The following is a 16,644-nucleotide window of genomic DNA, read 5'->3' on the forward strand; positions in this document are numbered from 1 at the left end:
TTGCAGAGGAAGGACTGTCTGGTCCCGTGGGGGTCAAGACCTGATCCTGTCCCTGGGTGACTTCTCCATACAAATGCGCGGTTTCTAGGAGGCAGCACTCTCGTTTTCAGGGTTCTTAGGGGGCATAAAGGCCTTACAGCATCTTGAGTACATATCCTGCCCAGTTAAGGGGCAAGAGGTTCGACAGGACTTCCAAGACGCAGCCAGGTTCTGGGCTGCAGCGCAGGAACACTCTGGAAACTCCCCCCAGCCCCAGCGAGACGGCGCAGGGCGGCGTGGCCAGCGCAGGAACGTACTCACCTGGCGCCAGTTCCAGTCCTCACCAGCAAAGTGGAAGAGACGGCCAAGCGCGCGCCTGTCATTAACCCGCGGATGCCCGCCGCTCGCTAACGAGAGGCCTACAGACACTTTCCCCAAGCTCGTAAAGGGGCTACAAAGCACCAGGTGCGGACCGCCACCGCGAAACTCCTTTCCCACCGGGGCTGAACGCCAAGCCCCGCTCCTGCCTCCGTTGGGGCGGGGCGGGGCGGGGCTCCGGCGAGCGCGCGCGTGCTCCTGCTCGGCTCCGGCTTTTTCCCGCCGGGGGCGCGCAGCCAGACCAACCCTGGCTCGTGCTTGCGGCGCCCTCGCATGGCTCTGGGTGGTTCCGCCGCCGTGCGCGCCGCCCGCGCCCCCGCTGCGGTGAAGCTGCCAGCCTAAGAGCCAATTAGCGCTCAGGGAGGCGGCGGCCACTTCCTCGTCGACTCGGCGCGCGCTCGGGAGGCTTCGGAGGCCGAGGGGCGGGCACTCTACTGAGCTACTCTCCTGAGCTGCTCTGCCTGCGTCCGCTCTTCTTGCAGCAAAGGGTGGACGCAGATCTTCGGAGGCGCAGGACTGCACACCAGATAGAAACTTTGGGGCGTCCAGAGTGCGGCTGACCGGACAATCGGTTGGCTCTTCGTGCGTGGTCTTCAGGATTAGCCGCTCAAGGCAGCGAGATGTCGAAGCCGCCTCCCAAACCAGTCAAACCAGGTAAGAGAGGCGCTCGCCTGGTGCTTGGCTGCCACAGTGCCCTGCGCTTCCTCTGCCACTTGGCAGGGCTGACCACGTACATACCCGGCCCCGAACCTTGCTTTCGAGATCGGACCCACCAGGAGGGAAGCTCCTAGCTTTGTTGAATTCACTACAGGGGAGGAGTCACTTGAAAGCAAGAAGATTTCGAGGATTTTAAAATAAATATATATTTTAAAGGCGTTGTCCTAGGTTTTGCAACCTTATTTATCATTTGCCCCAACTTCCCAGGGTGTGTGATGGCAACATTCCATTGAAGTTTTCCGGTAAGAGAAAGCCATCGATCTGTCTGAAAAATAAGTATGTCTTGAAATGCTCTTTAGCCACTTCCTCTTTCTCAGTGTATGTTACTGTCAAGTTAGAGTTCTTGACCGGCCAGAACGAACGGGAAGTGCGCTGTTTGCAGGGTGGGGTTGGGTGTGCGAACCTCCTTCGGGACTTTTCTCAGAAGTATTTGAAATTGACCTCGGGGTCTTGGGAAGAGAGTTTAAAAAACTATACTCGTGCTTTGGAAGGAAAGAACCAAGGCTGTTATAGAGTAATTTGGGCTGCTACTTTTCGGAAACGTCACTTTACCGTGCAATGCTTGTCCTTTGCCTCCGCTCCCCCAATGACTTTGCAGAGGAGTGAGTGCGAAGTTCCTCAAAGCAGTTTTCTTGACCCATAGCCCTTGTTCATTTTTGACTCTGTCCTTCGAATGTTTTCTGTGTTATGGAGAAACAAGCGCATTTAAAGGGACCTGTGCTTAATGATTTAAGGTAATAAGCTCCTAGGTGCTTTCGTTCACGGGAAACGACTCTGACGAATTCTCAGGTTTTTTTTTTTTTTTTTTCTTTCTAATCTCGTGTAACTTCGGTATTGAAAAGGCTGAAAATTAACCCACTTATGTAAATTTCGAAAGTGTCTTTTGTTGCAAGTGATAGTTTCAGCGATTAATTTTTTCTCCATTTTTTTGAACTTTGGTCAAGCACTACAACTTTAATCATTTTCCAGTTTTCTTTCTTTGTGTTCATATAGTGGCAGTATCAAGTCGCTGTATTTGAAAATAATGCACATCCTCACATATTGGAATAGTCATTCACTGACGACTTTTGTCAGGTTAGATATGAAGATGTTGCTGAGATTGACTTTGCCCTGAGCAAAGACGAGGTATGGCTAGAATTGGGCTCTGCACTGTATTAGATATGGAATCTGATGCAAAATTTGCATTTTAAGTGCGTATGTATGAGGTGGCAGCTTTCTAAACTCAGATGTAAATCAGGACCTCAAGCATCCAACAAAGCAGAGTTGTTCTTTGATAACTGAGTAAAGTTCTTTATTTTAAGGAATGTCCTGAGAATCAGTTCATCCCTTCCTACATATTGGATTCTGTGCTGCGTCTAGAGGACCTTGGGTTGAAAATGTGCTTGTGTTGTGTAAATGCATACTTGTGTATTCATGGGTGTCATTTAGTGTGCTACCCATTGGGGATATGCTCCAGAAACCATTTTTTTTTTTTTTTGTTATCTGATATCATTATTTTTTCTTTTCCTCAATAAATTAGAAGACACATGGTTAAACATGACTTGTGTAGGGAGTACTTTGACTTTGCACTAATTTATAAATGAGATCCAAACATAAATAAGGTTAACATAGAAATTGATTTGTTGGTTTAGTTAATTTGGGTGAAGGTACTGGGGGCTGAAATCAGGGGTGCTTTACCACTGAGCTATGTCCTTTTTTAGTTTAGTTGTTTTGTTTGTTCTTTTCTTTGTTTTTGTTTTGAGACAGGGTCTCCCTGAGTTGTTGAGGTTATCCTTAAACTTGTGATTCTCTTGCCTCAGCCTCCTGAGTATTTGGATTACAGGTGTAATAGTGCACCAATCATTAATGGTCATGTGGATTTTAGAGCTAGTGGAAGGAAGGAGTTTCTGGTCTTCATTCAGACTCTCTTGTCACAGTGCACGTAACAGTCACACCTTGGTTGATAGAGCAAGGTGAGTGGTGCTGCATTTACTTTCTTGACCTTGTAGGTAAGTTACATGGGTCTATGTGTTCGAAGCAAGCTTGGAATTGATGGGGGTATATTTAACTTTTTTTTTTTAATGTACCATTGTTCATCCCAGAAAGACTTCTAAAAATATGAAGTATCTGAGAAAGGAGAGAGAGAGAGAGAGAGAGAGAGAGAGAGAGAGAGAGAGAGGTCATGTAGGTCATGTAGAGGGATTGAAGAATAATAAGAGGAAATGAAAAGTTAGCTTATAGACAAATGTGTCTTAAGGACCTACAAAGTTACTGAAGGAAGGCTGTAAATTTGGTTCTCTTCTTCAAGCAGAGGGCTAAAAGACCAATTACAAGATCCCTAGTGCTCATAAAATTAAAATGTGTTGCTTGCTCTGAGAAGTAGTTATTTTAATGGCACCAAGATCTGAAAGTTTCCCCATGGGTTCTCTTAAAGTGTTGGAGTTGACTGGTCATTTTTATGAACAATATAAGAGGGACCATCATAGTGGTGTTTCTTAAACTCCTTTAGAGCAAGATGCTGGCTCAACCCTACAGACATACTAAAAGAGGAGCTAGAGGAGGGGACAAAGAACTCCCTGGAAGATTTGAATAGCAGGATACATTAAGCTATAATGTGGGTTAGTGTATTTTTCAAAGATATCAGCCTGTGCCAAGCAAGGGACTATTCACAGAAGGAGGCTGCACAGGCAAGTCCTCCGTAGATGTGGATAGAAGAGTCCAGCCACTTATGCACTATCCTGAGGATATATAAAGGTCAGCTTGTTTGTAGTTTGACTATATCCAGATTTTTTTTTTGCTAAATGTTTCTTAGTAAATATAGCTTATATTTTAGGCCTTGTATCAGACACTAGGGCTCCAAGGAACAATAAGGTAAGGTCTCATCCATGAGGGTGCTGAGTCAATTGAGGGAGATATATGTATCTATATATATTATGCCAGATTGTCCCATATTTACAATTGAATGACTGATCTCACTCATTTTGTTAAAAAATCGTGTAATTAGAAATAAAAGTAATGTATTTTCTATCATAGAAAAATGGCAAATAAGGTATAAACAATAAGTAAATATGTTAATTAAAACATAAAAAATCATCCCTATCATCTAGTGATAATCATGGTTTATATTTGGTTGAAGAGTTTCTTAAGTTTTGTTTTTTCTTCTTCAAATCCATTTCATTCAAAAAATGAAAATGAGGGCTGGGGAGATAGCTCAACTGGTAGAGTGCTTGCCTTGCAAGCACAAGGCCCTGAGTTCGATCCCCAGTACCACCAAAAAAAAAAAAAAAAAGAAAGAAAGAAAATGAAAACAATTAATGGTGTTTCAGCTTCAGTTTTGAATGTTTTGCTGTAGGTTGGTATATGTTCTGAGTCTGTTCAATATGTATTGCCTATATTCTTCTTGAAATAGCAGTTCTTTCACAGCTTGCTGGTGCCTTGCTTACTCTTTTTTCTTTTTTCTTTTTTTCCTGTAGAATCACTTTTGGTTACTCCAGGTTTGTCTTTGAAACTCTCCCCTCTGATTTAGATGTGCTACCATGTAACTGTCTGCTGAGGTGGGTTGCAGCGTCATGGTCTTCAGCCCATTCTTTATGGAACCCTCCTTTCCTTCTTCCAAACCAGTACAACCACTCAGTTTTATACACAGAGCATTTACGGTGTTTTCAGCTACCCATAGGAGCCTTGAACTTCAGTTAGGGGGCTATCCAAGTGGAGAAGACAAGACTTGTTCCCACAAAGAACATATTAAAGACTTTATTCTCCAACTTGATATATGGAGAGGTGAAAGATATTGAATGGCATTTGACTTTCAAATCATCTTATTCTAGGCGGGTTTTATAACAATCCATTATAGTTGGAAATCTGATGTCTAATCCTGGCCATTTCTTTCAAATGGCTTATTGATTTTGTTTGTGAAAGTAAAGCAGCATAAATATTTCATGGGTCTTGTGGAAATAAACTCATGGAACTTAGAAGAAACAAATGTCAATATTCTGGGTTCTTTTGTTTTTCATATTAAAAACATCAAAGATGTTACAATATATTACTTAAATAGCAGTTTTGAGAGGAGAACGGCGTCATCTAAAATAATCTCAACTTTTTTGTAGTGTCCTTCCCCTGGATGAGTAAATTAATAAAAGGGGAGAGCATAGGGTTGACTTTGAAATATACACATGAATTGTCCTTTTGTAAATGTGATGCTCCACTTATACCTGATGGCAGAATAAAGTGTGAGAAAAGCATCTACAAAATTCCTGGATGATGATGACAAAAATAGTAATAGTTGCCATTTATTTGGCCCTGTTTCAGGCACTGCACCAAGCACTTCATATGGTCTCTCTTCCTTAGTTATACTGACTTTGCTCTGAGATGAGTCCTACTCTCCCAGTTTTTTGAATGAAGCAATACTTAGTAAGGTCAACAAAACCATATACAGTCTGAAAGCTACTTGTGATTGGTTTTACCCAGCAATAGAACGTAAACTTTACTTGAGTCTATGCATTTTGGGTAGAGACACCTGTGGGTTGGACCCCCTCAGGTTGGAGAACCACTTTTATTACCATATGCAATTGTATTTTTGGTGGTTGCTTTGCATAGCTGTTCTTTAATGGGATCAGTATAAGATGATTAGACTGTACACTTTTTGAGAGTAGACCAATCTTGCGTTTCATTATAACTGCACAGCTACTAAACTGTTTATGAATGACAGATATATAAACAAGTTTTGATACATAATAAAAAGTTTGTTTGAAGAAGGCGGGGAGAGACTGTTGTGACTGGGCTCTTGTAGCTTTACTACAAAGTAGCAAAGACCTGAGGCTATGTTCCTCTGCTCAGCACTCCTTTTTCTAGAGATAGTGGTGATTCCATTCCTCTGGGTTTCCATCATCCTCAGGGCTTGACTTCCATGTGACCAGTGTGGTGAAATTCACCAATATACCCCATATACCTGATGCTCAATGAGAACTGTCACCACAGTTACCCTCACTCACTCACTACACAAGGGAAGATATTAAAAAAAAAAAAAAAAAAAAAAAAAAGATGAGAGAGACAACTTTTAGTGGGCTAATGTTAAATGAACTATTAAGTCAAGATTTTGTATCAAACAAAATAATTTGGAAAAAATTTTAATACCAGTAGGACTTCCTGGTTCTACAAGGTATCCCTTGTACTTATTTAACCAGACCACTATTAAAGTGCATTTAGATTGTTTCCAATCTTTTGTTATTACAGTGTTACAACAGCCTTGTTTTGCCTGCAAACCTGCAGGATAAAATCCTCAGTGGCATTTGTTGTGTCATGGAGTATGTGCACTGGCATTCTCATAGAAATTTCCAAATTGATCATATCAGTTTACCTTCCTAACAGAAATGAGCATGCTTTATTTATTTTTAATTTTTTTTTTAGTTTGAGTATCCATATATATTTTCACATATACATTCCTATATGTTTATATACATTCACATACATATGAATATACCCTAATAGCAACCAAATGGCTGCTCATACATTTTATATATAGTCAGTTACAGAATCATAAACTATAACTAAAACAGATGGATGCAAACATCCATCTCAAGAGAAAAATAACTATATGCAAATTTATATCCATTTAAACATTTACATGTATAGTTTTACACATATGTTCATATTTGTATTCCTATATATGGATAAAAACATTCAATTCCTAAACTAACCCTAACTGTTTTTCTGCATAGCCCTATACCTAACAATACACTGCGGAGAAACCTCTATACGTGTAAACCATAACATTTTACACAAATGTACTTATGTATTTGGGGATCTGAGTTCATAAACTCACATAAAAATCCATAGAATTTTAATATATACTGATTTCCATAGGCATAACCCAGATTTCACATATAATATAATAGTATTGCTTACCTTAAAAATATCCATAGATAAAAGTATATATATATATATGTAAAAATATAAATTTTGACATATATTACATGAGCATGCTTTAAGCAGAAAAATTATAGCACATTTGATCCATATCCAACTGTGACCAGAGGGCTGGGAAGCATAGGGTGGGAAGTTTGGGGAGGGGTCATTGAAGCAGGTCTTGTATGCTGAGTAAGTTTCTGGGCAGCAAAGGGGGAAGAGTCACTTGACTCAAGTAGAAGTGAAATAATATATTCTCTTATCCACATTCGACTGCATAAGTGCTGAGCTTCTTTCTGAGAAGCCATGGAAACTCCATGCACACATAACTGCAAACTGGAGAATTTATTTTTCTGAACTAAAGAGAAAGCCATTAATCAAACATAACAGTTTGTGGGTTATGACCTTTTTATTTTTCATTTTTTAGAGAAGGCGATGAAAATATTCTTTATTTTGTTTAGGGGCAGTGTTTACATGGAGTATTTAAATATCAAATGCATACTTAGATTTAAACCAAAACATACATGTTATGTTAATTATAGCTCAACAAAAAGTTGGCATTATAATCATAAAACTCTTCTCATATCCATAAATATTATAGGTTGACAATTCCTTATTCGAAATACTTGGTACCGGAAGTGCTTTGATTTCTGGATTTTGGAGACGGTATTGGAATATCTGCATACACATGAAGAGATACCTTGGGGATAGGATACAAGCGTAAATACGAAATTCACTTATGTTTCATATATACCTTATTTCCATTGCCTGAAGATAATTTTATACTTTAAAAAAAAATTTTGTAGTTGTAGGTGGACAGCATGTCTTTATTTATTTTTTATGTGGTGCTGAGGATCAAACCCTGTGCCTCGTACATGCTAGGCTATTTTTAATGCATCTGCATTTTGACAAGGACTCATCACATGAGGTTAGTTGTGTAATATTCCTCTTGTGTGATGATGCTCAAAAATTTCAGATTTTGAAATATTTTGGATTTTAGGATTAGGAATATTCAACTTGGCTCAGATCCAGCTGAATGTTCTCCTAGCCACTGTCATCCTGCCCCTGTATTTGCAGTTTCTTTAGAGAGTGGCCATGACTGATCGCTGCCATATTGATGGTGATTTCAGTCCAACACTGGAAACCGTGAATAATGATCTTGCTCCACACGGAAAGCAGTAATTTAAGTGTATACATGCCAGTCCTCTTTGCAGATGCATCTGCATATCTGTTTGTCAGTGGTAATAGCTGTGGATATTTAATTTGCAGCCCTTGTTTGAAGAGAGTTAGCAGCCTCAAATCATTAAACAAATTATTGGTGTGACCGCTGTGGCCACCTTTTTATTCTTGCTAGTCTTGTCCCATTTTATGTTTGAACATCTATAGGAATTTTTGAAAGTCACAGGGCAAATTCTTCATCTTACTCTTGGCACAGGAGTTGAAGAAGAGTTTTATATTTGTGTATTTTGATTGACATGGGATTTTAAAACTTTAGCATCCCTTAGAATTTGATAAGCAACTTTGGTTGTATATTCTTGGGAGCCAAGAATGCACTTAATGTGGATCTTTTTCTGCTTCATATTTCTGATTTCAAGGGAACTGGTGGGCAATTCAGATTCAGAGTAAAGAAGAACCTGCAACCAATACCATTTATGTTCATGCTAGAGGGACTAGAAGGCCCCTTATAAGAGCTGAAGGCACCATAGAAAAGGTCTTTCCGATTACCTTATATACTAGGAATTTGCCAGCTTCTGGAAAACTCATGGATTCCATTTCAAGATTCCCTTCCTACCATGCAGGACTTAAATCAACTTAATCCTTTGAGACAAGAAATTTCTTCAACCTGGAGGTTATTCTGTAATGGCTGTGTGACTCCTGGAATTATCCTGACTAAACCCATCATTGGAGGAAAATGCTACCAAGTTCCAGCTTTCTGACTGTGGAGTGAGGTGGCTGGCTTAGACCTGTTAGCACACCTAAGAGGTATCTCTGACTCCATATTTGGAAGATTTCAGAGCCTCAGTTTTCTTTGCTTGAAAACCAGACTCTTATGACTATCTCTGACATGTTCCTGGCTCAGGTTATGGGCTCTCCTGGTTAGCATGTGCTCTTTGTTTTTTGGGGCCTGTTGTTCTGATGAATCATCATAGCTTTGTCTGGCAGTAGCCCTGAGAGACCTGAATTGAAGGTGTTCTCAGATATTTCAGGCAAGAATACTGGCTTTGAAATTTTGCAACAGAAATTCAAAGTTAGTACACTGAATTGTGTATGCCAAACTTAACATGGTTTTCAGCATTATTTACCACTGGAGAATAAATCCTGTTCTGTTCCTCTGCATTTTGGTTCTAAATCTACATCACCCAAGACAACTCTCTCTGGAACCTGGACCTACTTACGCTGGAATGTGAAGTAGGAGTTGCTGTTTATGGTGACAACTCTCTTCCTCTTTCTGGGAACCTCCCATTTGATAGGGCTTCTGGTTTTTGCCTAATGTCTTCCCACTCTTGAGGATCAATTGTGTTCTTCGGTTGTGCAGCTTTAGAGTTCCTCTGGGGACCTGTAGGGTCCCTAGGCCTTGATACTGGCTTCTTAGGAGCTCTGGTCTTCACAACTGACTTTTGCCCATTTTCTGGTTCTTGTTTGGAATGGGGTCTCTGATGTTTTGTTTTGTTTTTTGGTACTAGAGATTGAACCAGGAGTGCTTTACCACTGACCCACATACCCCCAGTCCTTTTTTTTTTTTAATTTTAATTTGTTTTTATTGTAAACAAATGGAATACATGTTGTTTCTGTTTGTACACGGAGTAACAGCATACCATTTGCGTAATCATACATTTACATAGGGTAATGATGTTTGATCATTCTGTTATTTTTTCCTTCCCCCCCACCCCTCCCACCCCTCTTTTCCCTCTATACAGTCCTTCCTTCCTCCATTCTTGCCTCCCTCCCCCCCCCCATTATGTGTCATCATCCGCTTATCAGCGAGATCATTTGTCCTTTGGTTTTTTGAGATTGGCTTATCTCACTTAGCATGATGTTCTCCAATTTCTTCCATTTGCCTTCAAATGCCATAATTTTATTATTCTTTATAGCTGAGTAATATTCCATTGTATATATATATACCACAGTTTCTTTATCCATTCATCAATTGAAGGACATCTAGGTTGGTTCAACCGTCTGGCTTTTGTGAATTGAGCAGCTATGAACATTGATGTGGCTGTATCCCTGTAGTATGCTGATTTTAAGTCCTTTGGGTATAGGCCAAGGAGTGGGATAGCTGGGTCAAATGGTGGGTCCATTCCCCAGTCCTTTTTAATTTTTTATTTTGAGGCAGAGTCTTGCTAAGTTGCTAAAGTTCTCGCTAAATTGCTGAGGTTAGCCTTGAACTTGTGATCTTCCTGTCTTGGCTTCCCAGGTTTCTAGGATTACATTCATGTACCATGCCTGACATCTCTGGTGCTTTGACACCTGTTCTAGTATGCCTTGTTGACTGGCACCTGGACACCTGTTGTTCCATCTGCTTTTAATCCTTGTCATTTTTCTCTATTTTATTGTTAGACACAAGCCCAGATTGTTTGGATCTTTGGCTAACAGTACCTGTGCCTTTCTGAAGTGCTGTCATCCTGTTGGTCTGGGTCTCTGTCTATTCTTGAATCGTTTCTGCAGGGGCTGCCTTCCATCTTCAGGTCAGTATTTGGCAGATCTGAGTGTCATGGCCAGTTGTTGTTTGAGCTTTGATGATGGCACCCCACGGCATCAGGACCACATGCCCATGGAGTATCTTGCCCAGGAAGCTCCCAGTGTTCTCACATCAATTGGAACTAGGTTGCCTTTCCTCTAAACTCCATGAGTCCTAAAAACAAATGTATTCTTTCTTATCTGATGGCCAAATTCACCTTCAGTCTTAAACTAGTCATTGATTTATTATGGTTCCCTTCCCCTAACATATTAAATATAAGCTATAAACAAGATTCTGAAAAGGAGTTTTCTGTTTAAATGAATGATTCTATTGATTGGACTTTAAGCATAATGACTATCTAATAAGGTGGATATTATAGGCTCCAGCTATGCACTGGAGCAGGAGAGGCTGATTATAGTAATGGAAAATAAGCATTAGCTTTGGGATGAAGTTCTGATCCTAGTTTTCAAATCACCTTGCTAGGTGACTTTGATAAGTCCCTAGACCATTCTGGGCCTCATGTCATTTATTCTAAATCTGAATGAAGTCTACTTCAAACAGTTTCTCACATTTCTAAATAATTTCAACCTGTACTTCCTCTTATAGACACCTGGGGCATTTTTCATTTTTCCCTACCCACCTCCCAGTTACTGCCAGTGTTTAGTGCCAGGTGAATACAAACATATGAAGAAATAAAACACTCCAAGAGCTTTCATAAGTCCAGATTTCTATGATAATCAAACAGGGACAGGAAATGAGGAATGAAGGTTGAATGGGGAGCATAGTGTATTAATGATTAAGTCTGAGCCAATTTCATTTATGCTCTGACTATATAAGGCAGTGTTTTTTACTTTTATAGCTGACTTAGGAAAAAGAACCTTGAGGTGGCCTTGCAGGAATGTGTTAGGTACTATATGCATAGATTCCAAAGAAAGGATTATAAAACATAGCCATTCATGAATGGCCATAAGTCAGTGAGGACTTTTATGTTTGAAAAGTATAAAGTTTGTTACTCAATGACATCAACTCTGTAGACCTGTGATCTAGGAATATGTTTTCCGCTAGTTTTTAGAAATTAATTCTCTATGCAAAACATCATTCAGAATCCTGCTTTCTTGAGATCTGCCATCTTGTTTTTTCCTGTTTCTATTGGAAGTTTTAAGTCATGGATATAAGTTCAGACCCTGTTTCCTGGAAATTCTCACATTTGATTCTACTAGTAGTTTTTGGTACTACTTTCTTTTCTTTTCTTTCTTTCTTTCTTTCTTTCTTTCTTTCTTTCTTTCTTTCTTTCTTTCTTTTTTCTTAATGTTTTTAGCCTTAGATGGACACAATATCTTTATTTTATTTTTATGTAGTGCTGAGGATTGCATGCCAGGTGACTACTCTACCACTGAACCACTACCCCAGCCTGGTGCTACTTTCTTGAAAAAGGAGTGACAAGTCTTTCCTTAAGAGAATGATTCTTTTTCCACCTATTGCTCTGCCATTTATGTTGATTCCATGTGAGAAACCAAAAACTTCTTTTGCCCCCCAATAAAACAACATTTACATATTTCTAGGAATTCTGATACAATGTCAATTTTGAAGACATAGACTCCATAGTAATGTTTTATTGTTTTGACTTAGAATTCGAATAAATTATTCTATTTGTAGTTAAAAATGATTGCAATGATCCTGAGAGTTAATTTTTCATTACCTTTAAAACCAGAGGTAAAGAACTGCAGTTTGTCAGTACAGATGACAAGAGGGTAGTTTACTTCTGCATGAGGAAAGTAAGTTTAGAAGGAGAGCAAATTCCTATGCTTAATCTGAAAACCTACAATTTAGATGACCACTGCATTTTGATGGCAAGCCACTGCCCCAGAGAATGCTGACTTTTCCTCTTCTGTCCTTGTGGACAAAGAGGTTATTTTCACTGTCATCCAATCCATATCTTACACAGCAAATTGTACTGCAGGATCTGAGACTTGAGGCGGGGGGGAACTGGGGCAATTCCTAGAAATTTAAGGGCAAATTCCAGTGTTTTCATCCACTGCTTCCTTCCACCCATGTCCCCATGGTCTTAAAAAGAAAAAATGATCTGAGCATCCATTAGTGAAAAAGAGTGTTTAAAAAAAAAAACAAACCTGTGAGCAAAGTGCGTCCTGGGGGTTGAGGGTGGCCTTGGGGTAGCTGAGAAGTAAGGCACTGAAGGTTGGTTTATGACCCTCAGGGTTATTGCAACCCCTTATCTCATGCCTTGAGAAAAAGGGGATTCCTACCATAATGTTCCTGTAATTTACCCTGTTTTAATCACAGTCCCACAAAACCAAGCTCTTCATTTATCTCGCTGTGTCATTCTCTGGGAAATTCCTAAAAGACTCCATTCTTGGGCATCTCTTCCTTTTCCCCAAGTCTGAGCTGGTTTTGGAAAATACATTGATATTTTGGGTTAAGATTTTACCCTGGCCTTTGCGGGACTCTTTGGGTCTTTCCAGAAGCTCCTGAGTTCTGTCTAGCCCCTCCTTGCAGACCAGCCAGTCCAAAGCAGGAACTCACCACCTGGGGCATTTGCTGCTTGACTCCTGGGCTGAGCCTGCAGCCAGGTCTGGCCCTGGAATGGAGGCATCATATCTGACATGTCCCAGGCCCTCAGGGACAAGCTCACCACTGTATGACAGGAAGGTGGCCTTAGGAAGATTACGTAAACATTTGAAGTAGTGCTGCCGTTTCTTGAGAGGGCATAGAATTAGGGAAACAGTTTTCAGAATTAAGGCTGTGGTGTCAGTGAGAGGGTGTTGTTGGGAGAAACAAACATTTTGGACATCTCGCGCATTTCTTAAAGGGGGTTTCTCTGTACTCGGTTTCCTCTTTTTGATTTTGTTGTCATTTGAGATATGAACTATTGTAGTCTTTTGGCTATACTTTATAGGAAAAATTGAATCCTTTTGTTTTCTGAACAGACTAAAGCTCATTTTTCAAAAGTATTGTTGATTCTTTCCTCTTTTTCTTCTTGTGATTTGTACTACTTTGCACGTCCAGATTCTTGTATTATTATACCAGAGTTCTAGTATTAACTGGAAATAGTAACATACTCTCAGCTACAGACTTGGCCTCTGTGTATCTATTGGGGAAGCTTTGAGCATCTAACTTCAGCTTAGTCCTGTATTTCTAGTGATTCATTTTCCTTTTTCTCACAGACTTTGTATATCTTTTTCTATATCAGATTTGAAAGGGGTTCTGCTGTGAATATTGAACACATTTTTAACATCATATTATCTTGTTAGAATGTATCTTTCTAGAGGGCTAAGACTGTCATTTAAAATATATTCTGAGAACATTTCATTATTGCTAAGAGTACCAGAAATGTTATCTCTGAGAATTTTTTATTTAGTTTACAAACACTGGTTATACACATTTATGTAGTAAATACTCTGGCCTGGTGTGTTTTCGAATGATGAATGGTGACCCAGTTGTAGAGCATTTAGTCAGTATAATTAATTAGTCACTAGCATCCAGAAAGGAAGAAGGGGTGTGGGGTAGAGAGGTGACAAAATGGGAGGGGAACAAAAATATCAGAATGAATCACTCAAAGTAAGGGTAAATATTTTTGAAAGCCTTTTTAGTTTTAGGACTGTGTGTGTGTGTCTCTGTGTGTGTGTGTGTGTGTGTGTGTGTGTGTGTGTGTGCGTGTGTTGTATTTCCTGGGTCCTGATGAGAACTAATATTTCTTGTGGGTCTCAAACAAGTTTGAGAGTACATATATAGGTTTAAGCATGCAGTCATTTTAGTTAATGCTCTTCTAGGAAAGAAAAAAAAATGATTATATACATCTTCTCTAATTTATGAGTTGATATGCAATACTCAGCCACTGGAAATAATATTGAAAAAGACCTAAAAGATAAAGTTCAAGTTAGAAGAAAAAAAAAAAAAAGAGTTTGAGGCATATGCTCACGCCTTCAACCTAATCACTATTTTCCATCGCAGGCTTCAGGCAAGTTCATCTACTGGCTGTTCCTGGACCACACTTCCTGACTTCCACCCCATCTTGTGACTTCCGTACTGCTCTTTATTGTGGGTCTGCTCTATCCTGCCCCTCTTTGCATAGGTACCTACTGTTCTCTTTTCAAAATTAAAATACATGTCACCTGCTGTCATAGCCTGTAGTAGCCATAATTCACTAGGGACTAGCATGCATTCTCAGGTTTGTACTTGTTCTTGGCATTGAAGTTGCTTATCTTTTCACCATTTTTTTTTTTCATGCAAAGTCAGGGAGAAAAAGAGAACAAAGGAGGCCTTATATTAAAAAATACTCTGCTGATAAATAAGATACAGATAATTTCTGAGTTGTCCTTTACTAGGGCATTAAGAGAAACACATTTTCTATCTTGTGTATGAAATTCCTATTCATTGTAGACAATCTAGAAAGAAAAGAAGAAAATAAATGTAACTCATAATTCTGCCACCCAAACATAACTGTTAATATTTTGTGGCAGTTTTTCTCATATGCTTATTTTTGTTTTATGTGGCTGACTTTATACATATTACAACCATATTTTTTTACATAATAACAGAACATCAGTATATTCCCTAAAAGCTAATTTTTAAAGAATGTGATAAACCTTTTTAAAAAATTTTTACCAGTCACTTGTGTTCCAGCGTATGTATACATTTATACATTCATATAGTTCTGGTTTTTTTTTCTGTGAACAATTCTGTATTCATGATCATAGGTTTAAAAATGACCAATTTAATCTCATATTTAATTCTTTAATGGCCATTAAGAGATAGAATGTTAGGTACTATGCTTTGTCTACTTAATAAAAAGCACTAAGATATCTCTGCCAGGATGTTTTAAGTGATAAATTCCCTAATATACAGGATTAGAATTACAATAATACTATCTGCAAGGATGAAGTGGATGAAGACATAAGAAGTAAGTCCCAAATAATGTAAAAATGCATATAGTAATGCTGAGTGTGGTGGCACATGTCCCAACGACTCAGGAGGCTGAGGCAGGAAGGTGTAAGTTTGAGGCCAACCTTGGCAACTTAAGGAGACCTGTCTCAAAATAAAAAAATAAAAATGGGCTAGGTTATATCTCAGTGGTAAAGCATCCCTGGGTTCAATCCCCAAAGGAAAAAAAATGCATAGTAATTAATAATAGCTAACATTTATGGCCATATACAATGTGTCTGGAATAGCATTTGATATTGTACATATAGTAATGTGTTTAATCTAGCATGTTATCATTAAAACCGCAACTCTCCGGATGTTCAGAGTGTTCAGAGCATGGGTTCTGGAGCCAGGGAGCCATGGCCTGAGTGGGGTTCACTTGAAGTCTCCTGACCCCATTACCTCAGGTTCAGCCTCTTCACTTCTACTTCCTAGTCTTGGGGACCTGGACTAATTACCTTTCACCCTTTCTAGCCTCATTTCCATAGCTGTAAAATAGTATTAATAAAGGATCCACATCACAGGATTGTTTGAAGATTAAATACATTACTGCAAGTTAGTTCTTAGCTTGGTGTCTCATGAATTTGAGTGTAGAAGGGTCATTTAGTTCTTTGATGTGAGATTTTAGTGTTAGAGAATTTCCTGTCTCTGATCTTGGGTAGAGAGAGTCTTTCTCCCAACTCTGAGTTCCTGCAGGAGGAGTCTGGGGCCCAGCTGGTCTGAGGTCAGCAGGAGGCACGCTTGGTGCTGTGGTTCCTCATGTTGTGCCATAGTGCTCCCTTTGTCTGAGTTGTAACTTACAGGAAAGCAGTCTATCGAATAGGGTTTTACCATTTTTTTTTCTTTTTTTGTAAAAGGCAGATAGTAAATATTTTAGACTCTTTGGACCACACAGTCTCTGTTGCAACTATGACTCTGCCATTGTATAATGTGGAACAGCCGCAGACAATATGCAAATGAACGGCTGTGCTCCAAACTTTATTTCGTGGACTCTGCAGTATGAATTTAAGATCATTTTTATGTGTCATAACATTTTACTTTTCACCTTCCCCTCTACTGTTTAAAAATGT

At 39.4% G+C, this 16,644-nt stretch overlaps 2 protein-coding genes across 12 annotated transcripts in view; one reads left to right on the top strand and one right to left on the bottom strand.

The window, feature by feature from the left end:
• Nmrk1 (nicotinamide riboside kinase 1) overlaps positions 1–553 on the bottom strand; it is a 31,454-nt gene extending 30,901 nt beyond the window's left edge. For 6 of the 11 annotated variants that reach the window (XR_007104931.1, XM_047524458.1, XM_047524460.1 and 3 more), the window contains exon 1: positions 301–552. The gene's annotated coding sequence lies outside the window, so the exon portion shown is untranslated. Of the gene's footprint in view, positions 1–300 lie in introns of all 11 variants that reach the window. The other 5 variants (XR_007104932.1, XM_047524462.1, XM_047524463.1 and 2 more) reach the window with 3 other exon arrangements.
• A 187-nt stretch (positions 554–740) lies between these two features.
• Ostf1 (osteoclast stimulating factor 1) overlaps positions 741–16,644 on the top strand; it is a 58,533-nt gene continuing 42,629 nt past the window's right edge. The window contains exon 1 of the mRNA XM_047524465.1: positions 741–1,011. Within this exon, the coding sequence (XP_047380421.1) occupies positions 978–1,011 (34 nt within the window). The 5' untranslated portion in view covers positions 741–977. The remainder of the gene's footprint in view (positions 1,012–16,644) is intronic.

Source organism: Sciurus carolinensis, chromosome 14 (assembly GCF_902686445.1).
Source record: "Sciurus carolinensis chromosome 14, mSciCar1.2, whole genome shotgun sequence".
Lineage (NCBI taxonomy): Eukaryota > Metazoa > Chordata > Mammalia > Rodentia > Sciuridae > Sciurus > Sciurus carolinensis.